At 45.1% G+C, this 21,776-nt stretch overlaps 1 protein-coding gene across 3 annotated transcripts; it reads left to right on the forward strand.

Annotated features, from left to right (window-relative positions):
• The first annotated feature begins 43 nt into the window (after positions 1-43).
• On the forward strand, positions 44-20,624 carry slc35a2 (solute carrier family 35 member 2). Of its 3 annotated transcripts, none has more exons than XM_088081557.1 (6): positions 44-397; positions 2,742-2,924; positions 4,527-4,678; positions 5,447-5,569; positions 9,939-10,534; positions 18,263-20,624. In XM_088081557.1, exons 1-6 carry the CDS (start codon positions 334-336, stop codon positions 18,288-18,290), a joined length of 1,146 nt encoding a protein of 381 aa, XP_087937683.1. In that variant the 5' UTR covers positions 44-333; the 3' UTR covers positions 18,291-20,624. The 3 variants fall into 3 exon arrangements, 2 of the variants coding, with proteins under 2 accessions (XP_087937683.1, XP_087937682.1); XM_088081556.1 differs by lacking the exon at positions 18,263-20,624 and adding an exon at positions 11,461-11,651; XR_015777358.1 differs by lacking the exon at positions 18,263-20,624 and adding an exon at positions 10,765-11,603 and having other exon boundaries at positions 45-397; positions 9,939-10,734.
• The last annotated feature ends 1,152 nt before the right edge of the window (positions 20,625-21,776 follow it).

Here is a 21,776-nt window from a genome sequence, read left to right on the forward strand (position 1 = left end):
ACAGGTTTTTCTCCTCAGAGTGATCCCTCTCGTCTGTCGGTGCTGTCTCTGCAGCTGTAGTCCCTTCACTTCCGGGACACCTCAGCTCCTCCACAGTGTGCTCTCCTCCCGGTGCTGCGGGTGTTTTCTCCGCGGGCTCCTCTAACCTCAGCTCCGGCTCCACATCCGCCTGACAGCCGCGGCTGTCTCCCGCTCCTGACCCGAACAGCGAAGCGGAGCTCCGGCTGGGTCTCTCACCGTGCTCCGGGCAGCTAGCTGGGAGGCTAGCGGAGCGTTAGCCGAGCAGGCGGCGGGGTGAAGGCTCGGTCCGGGCGGCGGCAGAGGGAGCGCAGCATGGCCGGAGGGAAGCACAGCCAGGCGGCCGAGGAGAAGGCAGCGAGCCGGAGTCAGAGCGAAGGTGAGCGGATCCATCCGGGAGGGAGAACCGGGGGATGGGTTAACTTCATACGGCCCGCACAGCTCTGAAACTAGGGTTACTGGATTAGACACGCAGCGGCAGCACTGGTGTGGTGATAATCTTTAAATATTTATTAATATTCTGTTGATTTATTTAAAATTAAAATCAGACTCTCTCCCTCTGCGGCTCCGTGCTAACGCCCGGGACGGTTAAGCTAAGCTAACTAGCGGCTAACCAACCAAACTTAGCTGACTAAAAAAAGAGGGTCATTGTTCTGAAAAGTTAACCACAAAGTTAACTAGCAGACAGATAACTAGTTTTTAAATAGTAATACAGGTGTTTAATAACTAAATAATGTATCCTGATTTATTTTTTAATAAAACTATCTGTTGTTATGCTGGCAGAGCTGGAGGCTAACGTGGCTAGGCTAACTCCACCGTTTACCGTGTGTAGCCGGTTTGTGAGCGGCTAACGGGGCCGTCGGGGTCGGGGTGTGTTGTGGTGGCGCTCCGCGGAGGCACGAGCTAACGGCTGATGTTAACACACCGATAAACAGGTGTGTTACAGGTGAATAACCCAGGTGGGTGTCAGTGAGGAGGGCTGCGCCGTCACAGGGCTGCAGCTGGTGACGTGGAGGGTTTGTTCAGGTGGGGTTAGTGTGGTCAGGACACACACACACACACACACACACACACACACACACACCGGGTCACACCTGTGCGGCTGCAGGTAACTCAGAGGCTTTGTGGTGTAAAGTGTCTTCAGGTTTGTCCACATTCATTCAGCAGGATGTCCTAGTTCGTCAGATACCACACAGAGGGACAGAGAGGGGACACAGGACATTAGGACGTTTTTAGGATTAAATGACGTTTGTAGGATTTTAGGACGACTTTAGGATCTTTGGATGTTTTTCAGATATCAGGACATTGGTTTGGATTTAAGGACATTTTTTGGATTTTAGTACGTTTCTAACATTTCAGAAGGTTTCTAGGATTTTAGAACATAAAAAGACGTTTCATGGATTTTAGGATGTTTGTTAGGATTTTGGGACATTTCAAGAATTTCAGGATGGTTTTAGGATTTTAGGATATTTCTAGGGTCGTGGGTTGTTTCTCAGGTTTTAGGGCATTCCTGGAATTTCAGGACACTTCTAGTATTTAAGGACATAAGTGTCTTATCTGTGTCCTCTGTCGGGGGTATGGGGGATCCTCCTCTGGCTCTTTTTGTGAGCAACAAGCTCTGTTTGATGCTGTTTTCGTCGCTCTGGCACCTTCTGGAGACTAAAAGGACAAAAACATTTCCCGGCGGACAGTTTCCTGAGATCGATGTGAGATTAAATCATCTGTCAGTTTAACAGACTCTGTAACAGACGGAGCTGTCGCCGTTTCCTTCTTTGCTTTTGGACATTACAAGATAAACAGGACATAATTAATTGTACATAATAGTTGAAAGTGACTCCACCAACACGCATAAAACAGCCTCATTACAAGGTCACGTGACACAATAAGATCCGCTCAGCTTCTCCAGCGCGGGAATGTGCGACAGCCCGCTGTTTTTCTCCGGTGAGGTTTTCCGTTAATGAAATTAAAACTGCCTTTTTTCTTAGAAATAAAAAATCCTCTGATCATTCATTGTTGTTAAATGATTCATGAAATGTTTTCTGTTTATATCTGTTGAAATTATTTTGTAGGGATGATTTTTTTTCACCGTCTAAAGCCAGGCTCAGCCAAAAGAATGAATTTGACTTTTTTGTTAAACAGAGATGCTAACATAATAAACTCTCAATATTTGTGAAATTTAAAAAAGGATGAATATTCACTGTTGTTAACACCATAAATTTAACCCTTTGAAATCAGATTTCTCTCAAAAAACGTGGAAAGAAAGGCTGTTTGACAAAAGTTACAAGATGTTTCTTTAGGAACACTGAAATTACCCCAAAACAGATGTAATTATTTATTTTCTGTAACAGATTTTTAAATATATAATTAGAGCTCTACATTTTGATTGTTTTTTGAGAATTTTCAATGTTTATTTTATTTGATTTTATTTTGCATTTTTTGCCAAGTTGCTCGTTGCCTTTTCCCTGATGTCTTAAGAAACCAACTTGTTCAGATTTTAAAGGTTAAAATATATAAAATATAAAACATTTAAAATAAAGACGTCTGAACGCTTCGCAAGAAAACTGATGGCTCAAAGAGTTAATTTTTGTCCGTTATATATTTAATGAAAGAAATTACATCCGTATGATTATTCATCACCTGTGGGTCAGCGTCCGTAACGATGAAACTTTCAGAATCATTAAAATGACATTAGTAAGTTTTGGTGTTTTGGCGTTTGTCTGCAGCGAACAGGAAGTTGAAGTACATCAGTCTGGCCGTGCTGGTCGTACAGAACGCGTCGCTCATCCTCAGCATCCGATACGTACGCACGTTGCCGGGCGACCGCTTCTTTGCGACGTCGGCCGTCGTCATGGCGGAGATCCTGAAGGTCCTGACGTGTCTGCTCATCATCCTGCTGCAGAAGAGATGTAAGTGTGACACACACACACACACCGAACACACACACACACACACACACACACACACACACACACACACACACACACACACACACACACACACACACACACACACACACACACACACACACACACACACACACACACACACACACACACACACACACACACACACACACACACACACACACAGAACACACACACACACACACACACACACACACACACACACACACACACACACACACACACACACTGAACACACACACACACACACACACACACACACACACACACACACACACACACACACCCACACCCACACACACACACACACACACACACACACACACACACACACACACACACACACACACACACACACACACACACACACACACACACACACACACACACACACACACACACACACACACACACACACACACACACACACACACACACACCAAACACACACACACACACACACACACACACACACACACACACACACACACACACACACACACACACACACACACACACACACACACACACACACACACACACACACACACACACACACACACACACACACACACACACACACACACACACACACACACACACACACACACACACACACACACACACACACACACACACACACACACACACACACACACACACACACACACACCGAACACACACACACACACACACACACACACACACACACACACACACACACACACACACACACACACACACACACACACACACACACACACACACACACACACACTCTCTCTCTCACACACACACACACACACACACACACACACACACACACACACACACACACACACACACACACACACACACACACACACACACACACACACTCTCTCACACACACACACACACACACACACACACACTCTCTCTCTCACACACACACACACACACACTCTCTCTCTCACACACACACACACACACACACACACTCTCTCTCTCACACACACACACACACTCTCTCTCTCACACACTCACAGTTTTAGAGACAATGAATAAGTGATCTTAAATGATCTGTTTGTCTGTCTCTGTCTATCTCTCTGTGTCTCTGTCTGTCTCTCTGTGTCTCTGTCTGTGCCTCTCTGTGTCTCTGTCTGTGCCTCTCTGTGTCTCTCTGTGTCTCTGTCTGTCTCTGTCTGTCTCTCTGTGTCTCTGTCTGTGCCTCTCTGTGTCTCTGTCTGTGCCTCTCTGTGTCTCTCTGTGTCTCTGTCTGTCTCTGTCTGTCTCTCTGTGTCTCTGTCTGTGCCTCTCTGTGCCTCTCTGTATATCTCTCTGTGTCTCTGTCTGTCTCTCTGTGTCTCTGTCTGTGGCTCTCTGTGTCTCTCTGTGTCTCTGTCTGTCTCTGTCTGTCTCTCTGTGTCTCTGTCTGTGCCTCTCTGTATATCTCTCTGTGTCTCTGTCTGTCTCTCTGTGTCTCTGTCTGTGCCTCTCTGTGTCTCTCTGTGTCTCTGTCTGTCTCTGTCTGTCTCTCTGTCTGTGTCTCTCTGTGTCTCTGTCTACCTCTCTGTGTCTCTGTCTGTCTCTATGTCTCTGCAGGCAGTTTGAAGGAGACGGTCTTGTTTCTGGTGGACTCCATCGTCTTCCAGTACAAAGACACGGTTAAACTGGCCGTCCCTTCGCTCATCTACACTCTGCAGAACAACCTTCAGTACATCGCCATCTCCAACCTGCCCGCCGCCACCTTCCAGGTCAGACCTCACCTGTCCGTCTGTGTCTGAGGACTGTCTGTCTTCCTGTCTGTCCCTCAGCTCCGGGCCCGCCGGCTCTCGCCTTAAAAACAGCGATGTGTAGTTTGAGCTGCTCGCTGTAGTTCTGATCAAATAAACAGGAAATAGTGACTTTGTTGGGGACTACTTTCAGCGGCGGACTAATCCACATTCGGTGCTGTAGTGAGTCTATGTGTCAAAGGGACGGAGTGTTAAAGGGTCAAAATTCAGAAAATGAATCAATATTTGATATTTATGATTAGGACCAATGTTGGTTAAAAATGAACTGAAAATATGGAAATAATATCGATGTTTAATGTTTTGGTAGCCTGATTTTGAAAAGTGCGTTTTGTGTGCAGAGCGGCGTGAGTGTGACACACTGCACACAAAATAATAACGTATAAAAATCAAAGCTGCTGATTATTGACATATCCAACCTGGCATTTAAAGGGTTAACGTTCTGACGATTAAGTATTTGATGTGTACGATTAGGGCCGATGTTGGTCAGGAAATAAACGACGTAGAATATTTTTTAACGCTCGATTTAGAAAAGAGCGTGTGACATTAAAGCGGGCCTAAAGGGTTAATTACATGGCGGATTTATGGAACAGTTACGATGTCATTATTGAGTAAAATTTAACGATGTAAACATCGTTTAACGGCCCAGTCTGCGGAGACGCTGTTTCTGTCGGTCTCACTGAGACGAGACATAAATAAATCATCAGTCTCAGCGTCTCTGCTTCCTGTCAGGTGACCTACCAGCTGAAGATCCTCACCACCGCGCTGTTCAGCGTCCTCATGCTCCGCAAGTCTCTGTCCAGAGTCCAGTGGGTGTCTCTGCTGCTGCTCTTCGCTGGAGTCGCCATCGTGCAGGTACGTCCCACCGCTGTCCCCCCACCGTCCCGCCACTGTCCCCCATCGTCTCCTTGCCGTCCCTCACCCTCCCCTCAATGTCCCCTCAATGTCCCCTCACCGTCCCTCACCGTCCCTCACCGTCCCTCACCGTCTTTCACCGTCCCTCACCGTCCCTCACCGTCCCTCACCGTCCCTCACCGTCCCTCACCGTCTTTCACTGTCCCTCACCGTCTTTCACTGTCCCTCACTGTCCCTCACTGTCCCTCACCGTCCCTCACTGTCCCTCACCGTCCTTCACTGTCCCTCACCGTCCCTCACCGTCCCTCACCGTCTTTCACCGTCCCTCACCGTCCCTCACCGTCTGTCACCGTCCCTCTCCGTCCCTCACTGTCCCTCACCATCTTTCACTGTCCCTCACCATCTTCCACTGTCCCTCACCGTCCCTCACCGTCCCCCACCGTCCCTCACCGTCTTTCACCGTCCCTCACCGTCCCCCACCGTCCCCCACCGTCCCTCACCGTCTTTCACCGTCCCTCACCGTCCCTCACCGTCTTTCACTGGTCCTCACCGTCCTCACCGTCTTTCACTGTCCTCACCGTCTTTCACTGTCCTCACTGTCCCTCACTGCTCCTCACCGTCCCTCACCGTCCCTCACCGTCTTTCACTGTCCCTCACCGTCCCTCACTGCCCTCACTGTTCCTCACTGCCCTCACTGCCCTCACCGTCTTTCACCGTCCCTCACCGTCTTTCACTGGCCCTCACCTTCCTCACCGTCTTTCACTGCCTCACCGTCCCTCACTGCCCTCACTGTCCCTCACCGTCCCTCACCCTCTTTCAGTCCCTCACCGTCCCTCACCGTCCCTCACCGTCCCTCACCGTCCCTCACCGTCTTTCACCGTCCCTCACCGTCCCCCACCGTCCCTCACCGTCCCTCACCGTCTTTCACTGTCCCTCACCGTTCCTCACCGTCCCTCACCGTTCCTCACCGTCCCTCACCGTCTTTCACCGTCCCCCACCGTCCCTCACCGTCCCTCACCGTCCCTCACCGTCCCTCACCGTCCCTCACCGTCCCTCACCGTCTTTCACTGTCCCTCACCGTCCCTCACCGTCCCTCACCGTCTTTCACCGTCCCTCACCGTCCCCCACCGTCCCTCACCGTCCCTCACCGTCCCTCACCGTCTTTCACTGTCCCTCACCGTCCCTCACCGTCTTTCACTGTCCCTCACTGTCCCTCACCGTCCCCCACCGTCTTTCACTGTCCCTCACCGTCCCTCACCGTCCTTCACTGTCCCTCACCGTCCCTCACTGGCTCCCCACGTCCCTCACCGTCCCTCACCGTCTTTCACCGTCCCTCACCATCCCCACTGCCCTCACTGCCCTCACCGTCCCTCACCGTCTTTCACTGTCCTCACTGTTCTCACTGTCCCTCACTGCTCCTCACCGTCCCTCACCGTCTTTCACTGCCCCCACCGTCCCTCACCGTCCCTCACCGTCTTTCACTGTCCTCACTGCTCTCACCGTCCCTCACCGTCCCTCACCGTCTTTCACCGTCCCTCACCGTCCCTCACCGTCCCTCACCGTCCCTCACCGTCCCTCACCGTCCCTCACCGTCTTTCACTGTCCCTCACCGTCTTTCACTGTCCCTCACCGTCCCTCACCGTCTTTCACTGTCCCTCACCGTCCCTCACCGTCCCTCACCGTCCCTCACTGTCCCTCACCGTCCCTCACCGTCTTTCACTGTCCCTCACTGTCTTTCACTGTCCCTCACCGTCCCTCACCGTCTTTCACTGTCCCTCACCGTCCCCCACCGTCTTTCACTGTCCCTCACCGTCTTTCACTGTCCCTCACTGTCTTTCACTGTCCCTCACCGTCCCCCACCGTCTTTCACTGTCCCTCACTGTCCCTCACTGTCTTTCACTGTCCCTCACCGTCCCTCACCGTCTTTCACTGTCCCTCACTGTCTCTCACTGTCCCTCACCGTCCCTCACCGTCTTTCACTGTCCCTCACCATCCCTCACCGTCTTTCACCGTCCCCCACCGTCCCCCACCGTCCCTCACCGTCCCTCACCTTCCCTCACTGGTCCCCACTGCCCCCACCGTCCCTCACTGCCCTCACCGTCCCTCACTGTCCCTCACCGTCTTTCACTGCTCCCCCACTGTCCCTCACCGTCTCTCACCGTCTTTCACTGTCCTCACTGCTCCTCACCGTCCCTCACCGTCTTTCACCGTCCCTCACCGTCCCTCACCGTCCCTCACCGTCCCTCACCGTCCCTCACCGTCTCTCACTGTCCCTCACCGTCCCTCACCGTCTTTCACTGTCCCTCACCGTCCCTCACCGTCCCTCACCGTCTTTCACTGTCCCTCACCGTCTTTCACTGTCCCTCACCGTCCCTCACCGTCTTTCACCGTCCCTCACCGTCCCTCACCGTCCCTCACCGTCTTTCACCGTCCCCCACCGTCCCTCACCGTCCCTCACCGTCCTTCACTGTCCCTCACCGTCCCTCACCGTCCCTCACCGTCCCTCACCGTCTTTCACCGTCCCTCACCGTCCCTCACCGTCTTTCAGTCCCTCACCGTCCCTCACCGTCCCCCACCCTCTTTCACTGTCCCTCACCCTCTCTCACTGTCCCTCACCGTCCCTCACCGTCCTTCACCGTCCCTCACCGTCCCTCACCGTCTTTCACTGTCCCTCACTGTCCCTCACCGTCCCCCACCGTCTTTCACTGTCCCTCACTGTCTTTCACTGTCCCTCACCGTCCCTCACCGTCTTTCACTGTCCCTCACCATCCCCCACCGTCTTTCACTGTCCCTCACCGTCTTTCACTGTCCCTCACCGTCCCTCACCGTCCCTCACCGTCTTTCACTGTCCCTCACCGTCCCTCACCGTCTTTCACTGTCCCTCACTGTCCCTCACCGTCCCCCACCGTCTTTCACTGTCCCTCACTGTCCCTCACTGTCTTTCACTGTCCCTCACCGTCCCTCACCGTCTTTCACTGTCCCTCACTGTCTTTCACTGTCCCTCACCGTCTTTCACTGTCCCTCACTGTCTTTCACTGTCCCTCACCGTCCCTCACCGTCTTTCACTGTCCCTCACTGTCTTTCACTGTCCCTCACCGTCCCTCACCGTCTTTCACTGTCCCTCACTGTCTTTCACTGTCTTTCACTGTCCCTCACCGTCCCTCACCGTCTTTCACTGTCCCTCACTGTCCCTCACTGTCCCTCACCGTCCCTCACTGTCCCTCACTGTCTTTCACTGTCCCTCACCGTCCCTCACCGTCTTTCACTGTCCCTCACTGTCTTTCACTGTCCCTCACCGTCCCTCACCGTCTTTCACTGTCCCTCACTGTCTTTCACTGTCCCTCACCGTCCCTCACCGTCTTTCACTGTCCCTCACCATCCCTCACTGTCCCTCACCGTCCCTCACTGTCCCTCACCGTCCCTCACCGTCCCTCACCGTCTTTCACTGTCCCTCACTGTCTTTCACTGTCCCTCACTGTCTTTCACTGTCCCTCACCGTCTTTCACTGTCCCTCACTGTCCCTCACTGTCCCTCACCGTCCCTCACCGTCTTTCACTGTCCCTCACTGTCTTTCACTGTCCCTCACCGTCTTTCACTGTCCCTCACCGTCTTTCACTGTCCCTCACTGTCTTTCACTGTCCCTCACCGTCTTTCACTGTCCCTCACCGTCCCTCACCGTCCCTCACCGTCCCTCACTGTCCCTCACCGTCCCTCACCGTCCCTCACCGTCTTTCACTGTCCCTCACCGTCTTTCACTGTCCCTCACCGTCTTTCACTGTCCCTCACTGTCCCTCACTGTCCCTCACCGTCCCTCACCGTCCCTCACCGTCCCTCACCGTCTTTCACTGTCCCTCACTGTCCCTCACTGTCCCTCACTGTCCCTCACCGTCTTTCACTGTCCCTCACCGTCTTTCACTGTCCCTCACTGTCCCTCACTGTCCCTCACCGTCCCTCACCGTCCCTCAGTTCTTCAGATCATTTTTTTTTGTTGTTTTTTTAGTTTCCTCATTTGTTCATTTTTATTATTTGTTGATTTGTTTGACTCGTTTTTCGTTTTTTTCGTGCTCATTTCTGGCTCATTTCGTGTTTAGTGCTCTTGTTCCTCCCATGTTTGTTTGAAGAAATCGGGCCGGCTTTAAAGGGTTAATCAGCTGCAGATGGTCTCGTGTTATTGATTAGCTTTAATTATTTGCTGAAAACTGTCAAACTTTCCTGTCTGTTTAGTTCGAACCGTCGTCTCTTTGTTTTATTCTCTGATAGATATTATTTTGACGTTATTGATCGATCAGCGGCGGTTGTGGTTGATTGATGAGCGGGTGATCGAGTGAACGGAGCGATGGATTGATGACGGATGTTATTTATCGATCAGGTGCAGCAGGAGGGGAAGAAGGAGGCGTCGGTGTCGGACAGCTCCAGCCAGAACTACACGGTGGGTTTGGTCGCCGTGGTGATCAGCTGCCTGTCGTCGGGCTTCGCCGGCGTGTACTTTGAGAAGATCCTGAAGGGGAGCTCGGCGTCCGTCTGGGTGAGGAACGTGCAGCTGGGGATCTTCGGCACGGCGCTCGGCATGCTGGGACTGTGGTGGAACGACGGCGCCGCCATCGCCGAGCGCGGCTTCCTGTTCGGCTACACGGGCATGGTGTGGTGCGTCATCTTCAACCAGGCGTTCGGCGGGCTGCTGGTGGCGGTGGTGGTGAAATACGCCGACAACATCCTGAAGGGCTTCGCCACGTCCTTCTCCATCATCGTGTCCACCGTGCTGTCCGTCTACCTGTTCGGCTTCCACGTCGACCTGCTCTTCACGGCGGGGGGGGGGCTCGTCATTGGCGCCGTCTACATGTACAGCCTCCCCAAAGCGTCCGGCGGCTCCTCGTCCCCGAGCTCCTCCTCGTCTTCTTCGGCGTCTGCGGCGTCGCCGAGGACGAACGGAGGCGCCGAGTTGGAGATGGAGGCGTTTCTGCCAAAGTCAGTGCTGGTGAAGTGACTCCCCCTCTCTCCCCCTCTCTCCTCCTCCTCACCTCTTCCTCCTGTAAACCTCCTCTCAAAGCCCTCACCCTCTCCTAACTCTCTGACCTCCTCATAACATCCCGACCTCCTCCTGACCTCCTCTTTACTCCTCCCTGATTTCATGACAGGGTTTGAACGGTCATGAAAATCCTGGAAAAGTCATGGAATTTGCAAACAGCAATAGAAAGTTTTGGGGAAACTAAATGTGCCCTGAAAGTTTTGAATCACGCAGGATGTGAATTCTTTCAGTCGTGACAGTTTCTGATGAAAAAACACAAAAATCAAAAATCAGACAAAGAGATTCTTTAAAAATCAAACATTTGGAAGAAAAAAGTTACAAAGATATTTTTCCATAATCAGAAAGATCCAGTCAGGGGTTAAAAACACGGACCGCTCTCCTCCCTCTGACCTCCTCTTCACCTCCTGCTGCTCTGACCAAAGGAGGACAGGATCTCCTCTTGAGCTTCTCCTTCCTCCCACCCCCATGTCTCCTCCCCACGTCCTCCTTACTCCTCTGTCTCCTCCTCACCTCCTCCTGAGAGCAGCTGAAGACTCTGTCGTCGGTGGAGAAAAAGAGGAGATTGACTTATTTCCTCCTCTTCTTTTTAAAACTTCTCTCCTCCCTCCGTCACACGCTCCTCAACTCCAAACAAACGCCTCCTCACCTCTTTTTTCCTCCTGTAAGGAAAAGGAGCAAAGAGGAGTCAACTAACTTTCCTGCTTTCCTGCTCCTCTGCTGTCACTCTGAATGCCTCCTGCTAACTCGAGGAGGAGTTGAGGGAGGAGGGCTCCTAACGCCTCGTTTTAACTCTGCGTCTCCTCTCAGCTCCTGCTGTCTCCTCTCTAAACACTAACCTCTCCTCTCTCGTCTGCGTCCTCCTCAGAGCTCAGGGAGGCATCGCGTCTCCTCCTCCTGCCGTCCGCATCACAGACTAACTGCTCCAAGCACAACAGGAGCAGGAGGAGCAGGAGGAGCAGGAGGAGCAGGAGGAGTCTTTCCTTTCCTCTCTCGCCCTCTCTGCCTTAAAACTCTTGACTTTACTAATGGAGTGAAAAGAGGAAAAGCCTTACGCTGAATATTGACCAGATATTGATTATTGTCGCTGGAGGAGAACCTGCAGATGGATCAGATCGATCAGACGTCGATCAGATCGATCAGACGTCGATCAGATCGATCAGATCGATCAGACGTCGATCAGATCGATCAGACGTCGATCAGATCGATCAGATCGATCAGACGTCGATCAGATGGATGTTTTCACTGTGCAGCCGTCAGCGCGTTCAGCTGAAATGTTGAAATATTTATCAGGACTGTGATTAATGATTATTTTCATTAGATTATTTTTTGATTGATAAATAATTTCAGAAGTGTCACAAAACAGTAAAAAAAAAAATCTCAGAGTCCAAAGTGACGTCTTCAGATGTTTTGTCCAAAACTTCATCGTTCAGTTCACATTTAAAAAATTCAGAAATAACTCAAGGTCGTTTTCTGCAGCTCGACCAATCAGATTTGTCATCATCCACCAAGTTAAGGGACAAAGATTTCAAGGATTAGAGGGATTTTTATTTTTGGAGTTTTTCTTTCGCGGCTCATTTCGTCCTCTGAACAGTTTCAACTTTTGTTTGCATAAACGTTAAAAAGTGCAGCTGTACGTTTGCTTCGGACTGAAAACTGTATGAAGTCTGAGTGGAGAAAAAAATCGATGTTTGCAGCGCAGTATTGTATCCGTACTCAAACGCCAAGTATCGATTTTTTAAAATATAAATATAATAATTATTGATAATTAAATACTTACTTTTGGTCGCCAAACAAAATGATAAAATCAACTGCTTTACAGTCCACTGGATACAAGAAAACTGCAGAAAATCACAATAATTTTGTACGGATATTTAACCCTTCAGGGCCCACTCTAATATAAGACACGCTCTGCGCACAAACGCACTTTCAAAATCAAGCTTTAAAAAATATTATACATTAATATGATTTTCTCCTTTCATTGATTGATTTATTTTAGCCAACATCATTCCTAATCATAAATATCACATTGAGTTGATTTTAAGAATATTTAACCCTTTAAATGTCAGGTTTTTCTCATGATGCCATGCTCAGTATGTGAGCACGGAGGGTTAAAAGCCTTCATGATTAGAACAAAACCAACATTTTTGACTCTGAAAAAAAGCAAAAACGACGATAAATGTTGGTCCGTTTTATCTTGTAGTCGCTGTTTAAAAAAAGACTTCTGAATGTTGATGCCTTGATTTTTTTAGGGGAATTTATTCCCCTTTTTTGTGAAAATTAATTTAAACTGCAGATTTGTGATTTTAGAAACAAACTCCCGATGACGTAAAGAGCTCAGAAGGATCTGAAATGTGATCAGTGTCTGTCAACACTTCCTGCATTCAATCAGTTTTGTGCCCGAATCATTAAAGATTATTTTTATGGTTTTGCTGTCGGCCAATCTCAGCAGGCGTTCTTGATTTAACGCAGCGTGTGATTGGCCGGCGGCAGCAGCAGCTCATGCAGTCTGTGGTTCAGTGAAGTCGTGCAGAGAAGCCGCCAAACTAATTGACATGCGATTTTTTTTTTTGTAGCCAGATGCATTTTTTTAATCATTAGACAAAAACGTTCATGTGATTTTTGCTGTTTGAAATGAAAAACTTCAACGTCTCCAAACCCTACGGTGTCGACCTGTCGGCATTTCTCAGCTGGATGTTTCACCTGATGAAGCAGTTTGTTGTTGTCAGAATAACTTTCAGGGATGTTTTACACGATTCGCTGCTCCAATCTGTCGCCTGACGACTCGTCCTGTATCAGCAGCTGAGTCTACCACCTGCCGGTCGTGACGTCGTGTCGACACCCGAACTACAACAAAACTTTGAACGCTCTGATTTTCACAGGTTGAAGTTCTGAGAGGGTTTGATGCACTCAGTAAGACAGAATTGGGCATTTGGCAGAACATCCAACCGCTCCGAAACCGGCACAGGGCTGTTACGAACTGCTGTCAGGTGCAGACCGCTCAGCACATATAAATGTATATATATATGTGTGTATATATACATATATATATATATGTATGTATGTATGTATATATATATATATATATATATATATATATATATACACACACACACGTATGTATATATACGTATATGTGTATGTAGTGTCACACTCAGCGTCAGCAGCTGTTCTGACAGGATGGGATGTTATTTTTCAAAGCTGCTGTTAGTTTTTGCAGATGTGGGCGTCAGGGAACGAACCAGGCATCACGAAGCTGTTAAAAATCACGCGAGGTTCAAACCGCTGAGATGAAAATAAACCACGATGCTCTTTTTGAACAGCAGAGGGCGTAATCTGCCTCTGACTTCGCTTGCTTGACATGTCACGTTATCACGTGTTCAACGTCCTATGTCATATTCGAGACTAGAGACCGCTCGCCAACGTAAATAAAACGAAGCGAAGGCTCCGCAGACAGACGATACGAGAAGATGAACCCTCCAGTTTCAAATCAAAGTGTGGAGACATTTGAGCTTCATCAAGTCAGAAAGTAATAAAGGCGAGAAGACAACAGAAAAGACGAAAACAGTCTGGAAATATTGACAGTGTTGAACTACACAAATAATACAACTAACATGATGCAGCATGAGAGCCGGCATCATGGCGAGGAGCTCCAGTTAGCCCCGCCCACACACGTTCTTAACCACAACTACGCGGCCAAAAAAACACAAAAAAACCTACACAGACAGACCACGCTGACAAGCTGCAGCCCTGCTCGCCTAAACGAGTCCAAGAGCCAGAGAGAGGAAACAGAGCGCCCAACTTCTCACACGAGTGAGAAATGACCGACTCAGTTCTTCAAACTCGTCCTCTGCTTCCCCTCTGAAGCAAACCTTTACCCTTTAACCCTTTAACCTTTTAACCCTAACCTTTCCACAGCAGCCTCGTCTGTCCCAGTGAAAGGCTTTTTAACAGCAGGGGACATTGTGAATGTCCAGAGATGCTTTCATTACAGTTTGTGTTTGTGCATTTATACCTCAGAAAAAAGAGATTATTTAATTTGATACAGAAAAGAAGAGAAAATGCAGTATTCTCATGAAAGAACCGTTTCCGTGTAAAAACTACGAATTTGTGACCGAAATTTGGGAGAAAGTGTTGAAAAAATCGTTTCAGATCTTTCAAATGAAAATTGTGAAAATGAGAAAAAAACAAAAAGTGTTGCGTTGAAATCTTTTGTTTTGATCGTCCGGAAGCTCATATTTCTCCTCACATCATGATGATCGTTATTATTGGTTAATGTATTTATTCTCATCTTTGATTGGTTCGGTTAATGAATCCTTCAATGATCGGTCAGACTGAGCTGAATGTTGGAGGAGTCACTTTAGTTTCTGGGAACCGAACGTGCTCTTTGTGACATTTTCTATTTTCAGTGATTTCATAGAGAATTATGAATCAATAATGTAATCAATACTCATCCTGTACTGGATTTACCTACAGAGCAGCTTTTTATCAGCTGAATGTTTTTCAGCCGCTCTCGCTTCGATTTCATGAAGTTTATTGTTGTTATTGATTGTTGTTGCCGTGGAGCTGCTCAGTGAAAACATGTCACATGTCACACTCGGCTTCCTGTCGGCGTCCACGTGGAGACGTTTGTGTTCGGTGCCTTTTCTTCTCACCTGTACAGAAGCCATACGACTGTCGCCGTGACGGCGGCGGCGGGACGTTGAACTCTTAACATGCAGAGGCGCCGACCTCAGATCAGCCGCCGCTCGCTGATCTGAGCACCTTTTAACGAATGAATCACGATGACTGAAACGCCTGTCTCGCTGCAGGCGTCTCGTCGAAGACGACGTCCTGCGGAGGCATCATGAATGTTTTTCTGTCGTTTCAACGGCCGAGTCGGTCGCTCAGTCGAGTTTAGCTGCGTCCTTTTGTTGCTGATTCACTTTGGGAGGAAAGTTTGACTCATTTTTGTCTCCAGGACGAACAGCCGAGTCTGTTTCTAATCTGACACGTTAGAGTCCGGAAACGCCCGAAATAGAGAGAGAGATATCCTCTAAAGCTGAAGGAAACTCCTCCGTCGTTACCTGCTCCTCTTTCGGCCCGTCAGAGTCCTTCTCCACAAGAAGGAGGTCACGAGTCTCGGGATCGTCGGGGTGTGAGGTGGTCCGGCGGTTTGGTGCTGGACTGTGGTGGTTCAGAAGAAAAACAATGCCAAGAATTTAAATGAAGAAAAAAAATATTTAAAAATCGCCAGGTTAAAAAAAAAAAAAAAAAAAAAAGCCAAAGAAATGTAAAAAGAAAAAAAGTCAAATTTTTTTCTTAACAAATCTGCAAAGAAAGAAGCGATAAGAACTATTGATGGTCGTTTCAGAGAGAGTTAAAGATTCGCATCAAAGTCCTGGAAATGTTTTAGTGAATAATTATCAGTGATCTCAAGAAAACACGATTAATATTTAGTCCATAGTTTTTTTCTTTTAGCGTAAAATAAAAAAATCCTTCTTGAAAACCTGATTCATGAATCCTCAGACTCGCTGCAGCAAACAGACCTCAGAGCGAAGGAACGTCGTCGTCGAGACAAAATACAAAATAAAAAATACTCCAAAAGTGCAAAAAAACGTTCATTTTTCTGATTTATCATCCAAATCAAAGCTGTTTTTCTGAATCATTTGAACTGAAAAAATGAAGATAAAAAGAAAACAAAGACGTCATTTTGTTATTTTCTGTTTTTGTAAAAAAAAAAAAAAAAAAGGTTTGTCTTTTGGGAACCCAAAAATGATTTACATTAATATATATAAGCTGTTTTTATTTAATGTGGGAATGAAAGGTTCTTGTGTTTTATTTTCGGGTGGTGAGGAGGCGGAGGAGGAAACTGCAGGTCGCTCCACGTGTTTGTGACGGCAGGTCGGACGTGTCGATCTGAAATGAGATTTTAGGATTCAGCGGTTGTTGTGACGAAGAAAAAAAATCAGATTTAAGTAACGTTTTTCTTTTCTAAGCTAGAAATGGCGTTAAGTTAGAGTCAAAATGACATTTTCAATCACATTTTGTGTCTGCTGTTGCACTAAAGTTTAACTTCAATATTAAGATTTCAAAATGCTAAAAGATGCAGCTGAACTTTGTGACTTAATTCTTTTATTCATTTATTTATTTTTGTTTTTTTGATTTGTTTTTTTCAAAAATAAAACAATCTGAAATTAGCTTTTAAATTTGTTCCAAACGTTAAAAATCCCAAATCGTTTCCAGAAATCAGACTCCATTAACCGTTCTCTCGGTGTGGAGCGCCGCCTGCTGGCAGTTCAACAAAAATCCTGTCAAATTCACCGCAGAACAAATCGCCGGTTTCTCGGACTCGTAGAGTATTTCCGGCCGGATTTGTTTTGTCCTCGTTGGACGCTTCAGGTGAAGAAGCGTCCAGTAGGATCCGCTGGACGTCTTCCAGGATTTTTGTCACTTCCTCTTCCTGTCTGGAAGTTTGTGTTTGTATGAAATGTGTTCGGAGGATCGGACAGTTTTCATCGCTGATCTGTTCGTTTGCACTTGATTGTTGACTCGATGTACCAATGCCTCTGAATCTGTAAATACTTCTTTTGCTAAAGTTTTCTATAAACAAGGACATGGACGCAAACACTATGGAGTTTGTCGTAATTTGTAGCTAAATTATTCACAAAGTGTGAGACTCTTTCCTGTAAGATGTAGCAGAGACCACGCCTCTCTGTCTCCAGCCTAAAAATCACCACGTTAATTAAAGAAAAAACAAAGCTGTCAGTTTTTTCCTTTAAAAATCGCAAACATTTTTAAAGAAAAAATATGCTCCATTTTATTTCTTTAAAAATCACCAAAGTTTTTAAAGAAAAAAAAAATTTTTTTCTTCTTTAAAATCACAAATTTTTGTTAAAGAAAAAAAAGGTCAAAGCTTTGTTTTTCTTTCAAGATTGCCCAAATTTTTTTATTGACGTCTTAGCTTCCAAACATCCTGAGTTTTCCTCCCCGCCGCCTGATTTCATGACGGGGTTCGTCACGAACACCTGGAAAAGTCCTGGAATTTGCAAAAAGCAATTTCCAGGTTTTGGAAAAGTGAACATATATAGAAGTCCTGGAATTTTGTTTCACAGCCCCGTACAATAACACATGATGATAAACTGTGAAAAAAAAACGTTGCTTTCTGTAAAATCGCCAAAATTTGCCACATTTTTTTCTTAAAAATATTTTTAAAAAGCCTTAAATTTTTTTTTTAAGAAAAACCAAGTCAAAATTAAGAAAAAATTTCTTCCTTTTTTAAAAAAAATGAGCAGAAAAATAAAAACACATTTGCTCCCCAGTGCTTAGAATTTATTTAACATGCCCGTCCCCTCTCATAAATATTATTGATGTTTAAATAATGCACTTTTTAAAAAGCTGTTATATCGTAACAGAAAAGAACTGAAGTATCGGGAGTATCGATGGTCGTTTCAGAGAATTTTTGGTCTTTAAAATTTGACTCAAAGTCCTGGAAATGTTTTGGTAAATTTTTTGGTAAAATGTTTTGGTAAAAATGTGTACAACATTTTGTAAAAACAATAATCTCTTTTTTGATTATTATTGTGGTTTGAGAACAACGTTATTCTGCTGGATGAGTTCAGTGTGCACCTCTTCCTCTTCCTCACCTGTTCTTCATCACTTCTTCTTCTCTGCTTGTTTTTGTCCTCCAGGTGTGCAGCCAAAGAAAAAGGATCCTGAAGGACAGACAGCTGCCTTCCTCCTCCTCCTCCTCCCTACCTCCGTTTACTGCAGTATTATTACAGCACTGCAGTATTACTGTGGTATTATGTTGGTACTGCAGTAGTACTGTACTGTGTTATCGGTGCTTTAACACGAGCAGCTGGCATTATTAACCCTTTGAGATCTGGAGCAACCTCAGTGTTGTCGTGCTGCGTTCAGATGCCTTTCACAAGAATTTAACCCTCTGAAGCCTGAACAAACTGGTTGGATTTTTTTTTTTAAAAAGCAAAAAGGGAAAAAGCAAGTTGGTAATAATGTCCCATAAAAAAGAAAGAAAAAAAATCTTTAAAAAAACATCTTTTAGGTTATTTTCTTATTTGTTTTTGAGTTTTTAAAACTTTTTTCTTTTTGCTTATTTTCAGGTAATTTGTCTTAAACTGCTTATTGCTGCTTTCTTTTGTTAAAAAAAAATCAAGCCAGTTCTCTGAGTTAATTTAACAGATTAACAATCTGATACCACCAAAGCATTAAACCCAGATATTTAAAACAGAACGTTATTTTCATACATTAATGTTTTAAATGTTGTCAGGGGAAAGTAATGTCAGATAATAATCTTTATTTACTCCTGAGACAACATGATCCAGTTATTCAAATTTTTAAAACCAGCTGAATCATCTGTGCAAACATGATTCAGCATCTCACGTAAATGACATGATGATCCTGTTTCAGAGGAAACCAAAGTTAATTATCCTGAAGTAACTCTCGTGTCATAATTTTATCACGTCAGCATAAACAAATGCTGCAGTTTCAGTGCTTTAATAGTCGATCAAAATAGCAAAATTAAGAATTTCTTTATTTAAAGAAAACTGCTTTTTGGGATATTTTTCTCATTAATGTTGTGTTTTTTTTATTCTGAGAAAACATTTTTTAATGTTTCGAGATTTAATTTTATTTATTTAACCAAAACAAAGTCTCCTGAGATTAAAATTCCTTTTTTAAAAAATGTCGCGGCCGAGACGGACAGCAATGAAAGTTACAGACAGACGACGTGGAACAAAAACACAATTCTCAAACAAACAATATAAAACGTAAAAATTACACTAAAGTATAAAGTTACCAGTGTTTAAATTTAAATTATCTCAAAATTGTTAATATACCGACCAGGTTTTAAAAATGATTGTGGCTGCTTCCAGCTTTCATATAAATTTTTATTTATGGTTATTTATTGATTTTTTCGGGTGTCGGAGGAGCTCCTCACAGTCTGAACGCTTTTTTTATTGTTTCATCAAATATGTTGTAAAGAGGAAGCAGAACCCTTCAAATTAAACCTTTCAATGAAAATATAAGACGCAAAACTCGACAAGTTTTCATCCGACAGCAAACTGACGCTCTGATATGGAGGACAAAGTCTGCCCCCAAAAACAGTTAGTAAAAAAAAGTCCCAATTCTGACTTATTTAATTTAATTATTTAATTTTGATTCAGAGTCCAATAATTGACACGGACTTTACATGACAAAATGAGTGTCAGGTTCTGAATATTTTACGACTGAATTATGAAATAAATCAAAGTATTTACTGTGAACATTTCAAAATCTTGGAAGTATTTTAAAATCGCAGTTTGGCATTTTAGTACTTTTTGTCATTTTTTATTCTACTATATTTTTTAATCTAATATACATTTCATAATAAAAGTATTGAAGGTAATTTGTAAAGGAAGCTATTGAAACTATTTAGTTAATATTCTCTTTAAGGTAAAAGTCTTTTACACCAAAGTGCTTCAGTTCTTCAACGTAAAGTGACCTTAGTTTTTTAATTTGAAGGTTTTCAGTTTTTAATGTGAAATATTTTTCTTTTATCTTCAAAACTGTAAAACTCTGAACCTTGTTAAAAGTATTTTATTTTTCACCTCGGTGCCTTAACGTTTCTGTCGTTAAACTTTGTAAAGTTTTTTTTTTTTTTTTTTAATTTGAAACTATTAAATAAAAAATGGAGATGTTAAATTGTAATCTGTTATCATAAGAAACTTCACTTCTGTGCCTTTGTGGAGAAAAAAAAAGCTGAATGTAAAAAAGGGAAATTAAAAATTGTGATTAAAAACTCAAAAACGCTTTAGTTTGATGAACAGGAGTCTTTTGTTTTGGGAAAATATTTCCTGTAAAGTGCCTAAAACTGTGAGATGATGTCATCTTCGTTTCCAAACTGATTTTTTGAGAAAAATGATCTGGACGTGTCAAAATGTTTACGTGACTTTCAGTTGTTTCATTAAAATTCTGAAAAATTATTAATATTTGACATTTATGATGAAGACTGATGTTGGTTAAAAAAATAAAGTCAATGAAAGTATAAAATCATATTAATGTATAATTATTTTGTGTAGAGCGACATGCGTGTGTGTGATATTAAAGCGGGCCCTAAAGGGTTAAAATCTGTAATCTTCTTGTTGATTTCAGTGTTTTTTTTGGGAGGAAGAATTAAACTGTGTCGGTTGCAGTTTGCAGTGGGAGCCAGCAGGGGGAGACTGAGACTGATTCAGTGTTGGAGCTTCACCTGTTTCCATCCTGAAGAAGACGAGAAGCGGAAGCGCTGCAGCCTGCAGGTGAGCACACCTGAGCACAGCTCACAGTGATGAGAGGACGGATCACCTCACGAGCTGACTGTGAATGTTGTTTATCCTCAAAATGCACAAAAACACCCGAAGAAGAGAGACAGCAGGAGCTCAGAGTCTTCAGACACCCGCCAGGTATTAGCCTGCACCGTCTACACAAAACCAAAACACCGTCTACGTTTATATGCGGTCTGGGCTCCTGTTCACCTCCAGGTGTTAATCTGCGCCCACACAACACCAGATATTACCCGTATCCCTATCACAGTTTGTGCAGATACGTCCAGGTGGTAGCTGCAGCCCTCCAAACATTTTGCCATGTTTATTTCCAGGTATTAGTTGGCACCCACCTGTCAACTCTTGTCCAACACACACACAACAGCAGATATTAGCCTTATCCCTGCCTGGGGCTGTGCAGTTACTAGAGAGGGAAAATCCCAAACTTTGAAAGGTTTCAGGACCTGTTGGTTCCACATCTGCGCGTCAGTCTGAGCTCCATCAAACCGTCCATCGCTTCTTTGCTTCTTGTGGGATATGAAACTGATCATCAGCATTATTATGTGACCTAATGATGGTGCAGTTTAATGGTTAAATAAAGTACACGCTACGTTGATTTTTTTAAATGATCACAGCCTGAAATATGTCAATGATCAGAACCAACAGAGATTTTTATACAGCATTTTATTTTTGTGCAGCGTAAATACTTGGCTCATAAGTTTTTACTTACGCTAAGTTTATTTTTTAACCAACATCAGTCCTAATCATAAATATAAAATATTCATGAATTTTCAGAATTTTAACCCTTTAACTGGCAGGTTTTTGTCATAATGTTGCTATGTTTTAGATTATTAAAAAAAAGGAGAAATGCATGATTTTGTTTTTTTTTTTTTTGTTTTTTTCC

The sequence above is a fragment of the Plectropomus leopardus genome, chromosome 9 (genome assembly GCF_026936395.1).
Source record: "Plectropomus leopardus strain MGB_pleo_1.0 chromosome 9, ASM2693639v1, whole genome shotgun sequence".
NCBI lineage: Eukaryota > Metazoa > Chordata > Actinopteri > Perciformes > Serranidae > Plectropomus > Plectropomus leopardus.

Excerpts from the sequence above, each read along its gene's own strand:
- slc35a2 (XM_088081556.1), top strand. The coding sequence starts at position 334 with ATGGCCGGAGGGAAGCACAGCCAGGCGGCCGAGGAGAAGGCAGCGAGC. Across the intron at positions 4,679-5,446 it reads TGCCCGCCGCCACCTTCCAG|GTGACCTACCAGCTGAAGAT; the intron begins GTCAGACCTCAC and ends GCTTCCTGTCAG. Across the intron at positions 5,570-9,938 it reads CTGGAGTCGCCATCGTGCAG|GTGCAGCAGGAGGGGAAGAA; the intron begins GTACGTCCCACC and ends TTTATCGATCAG.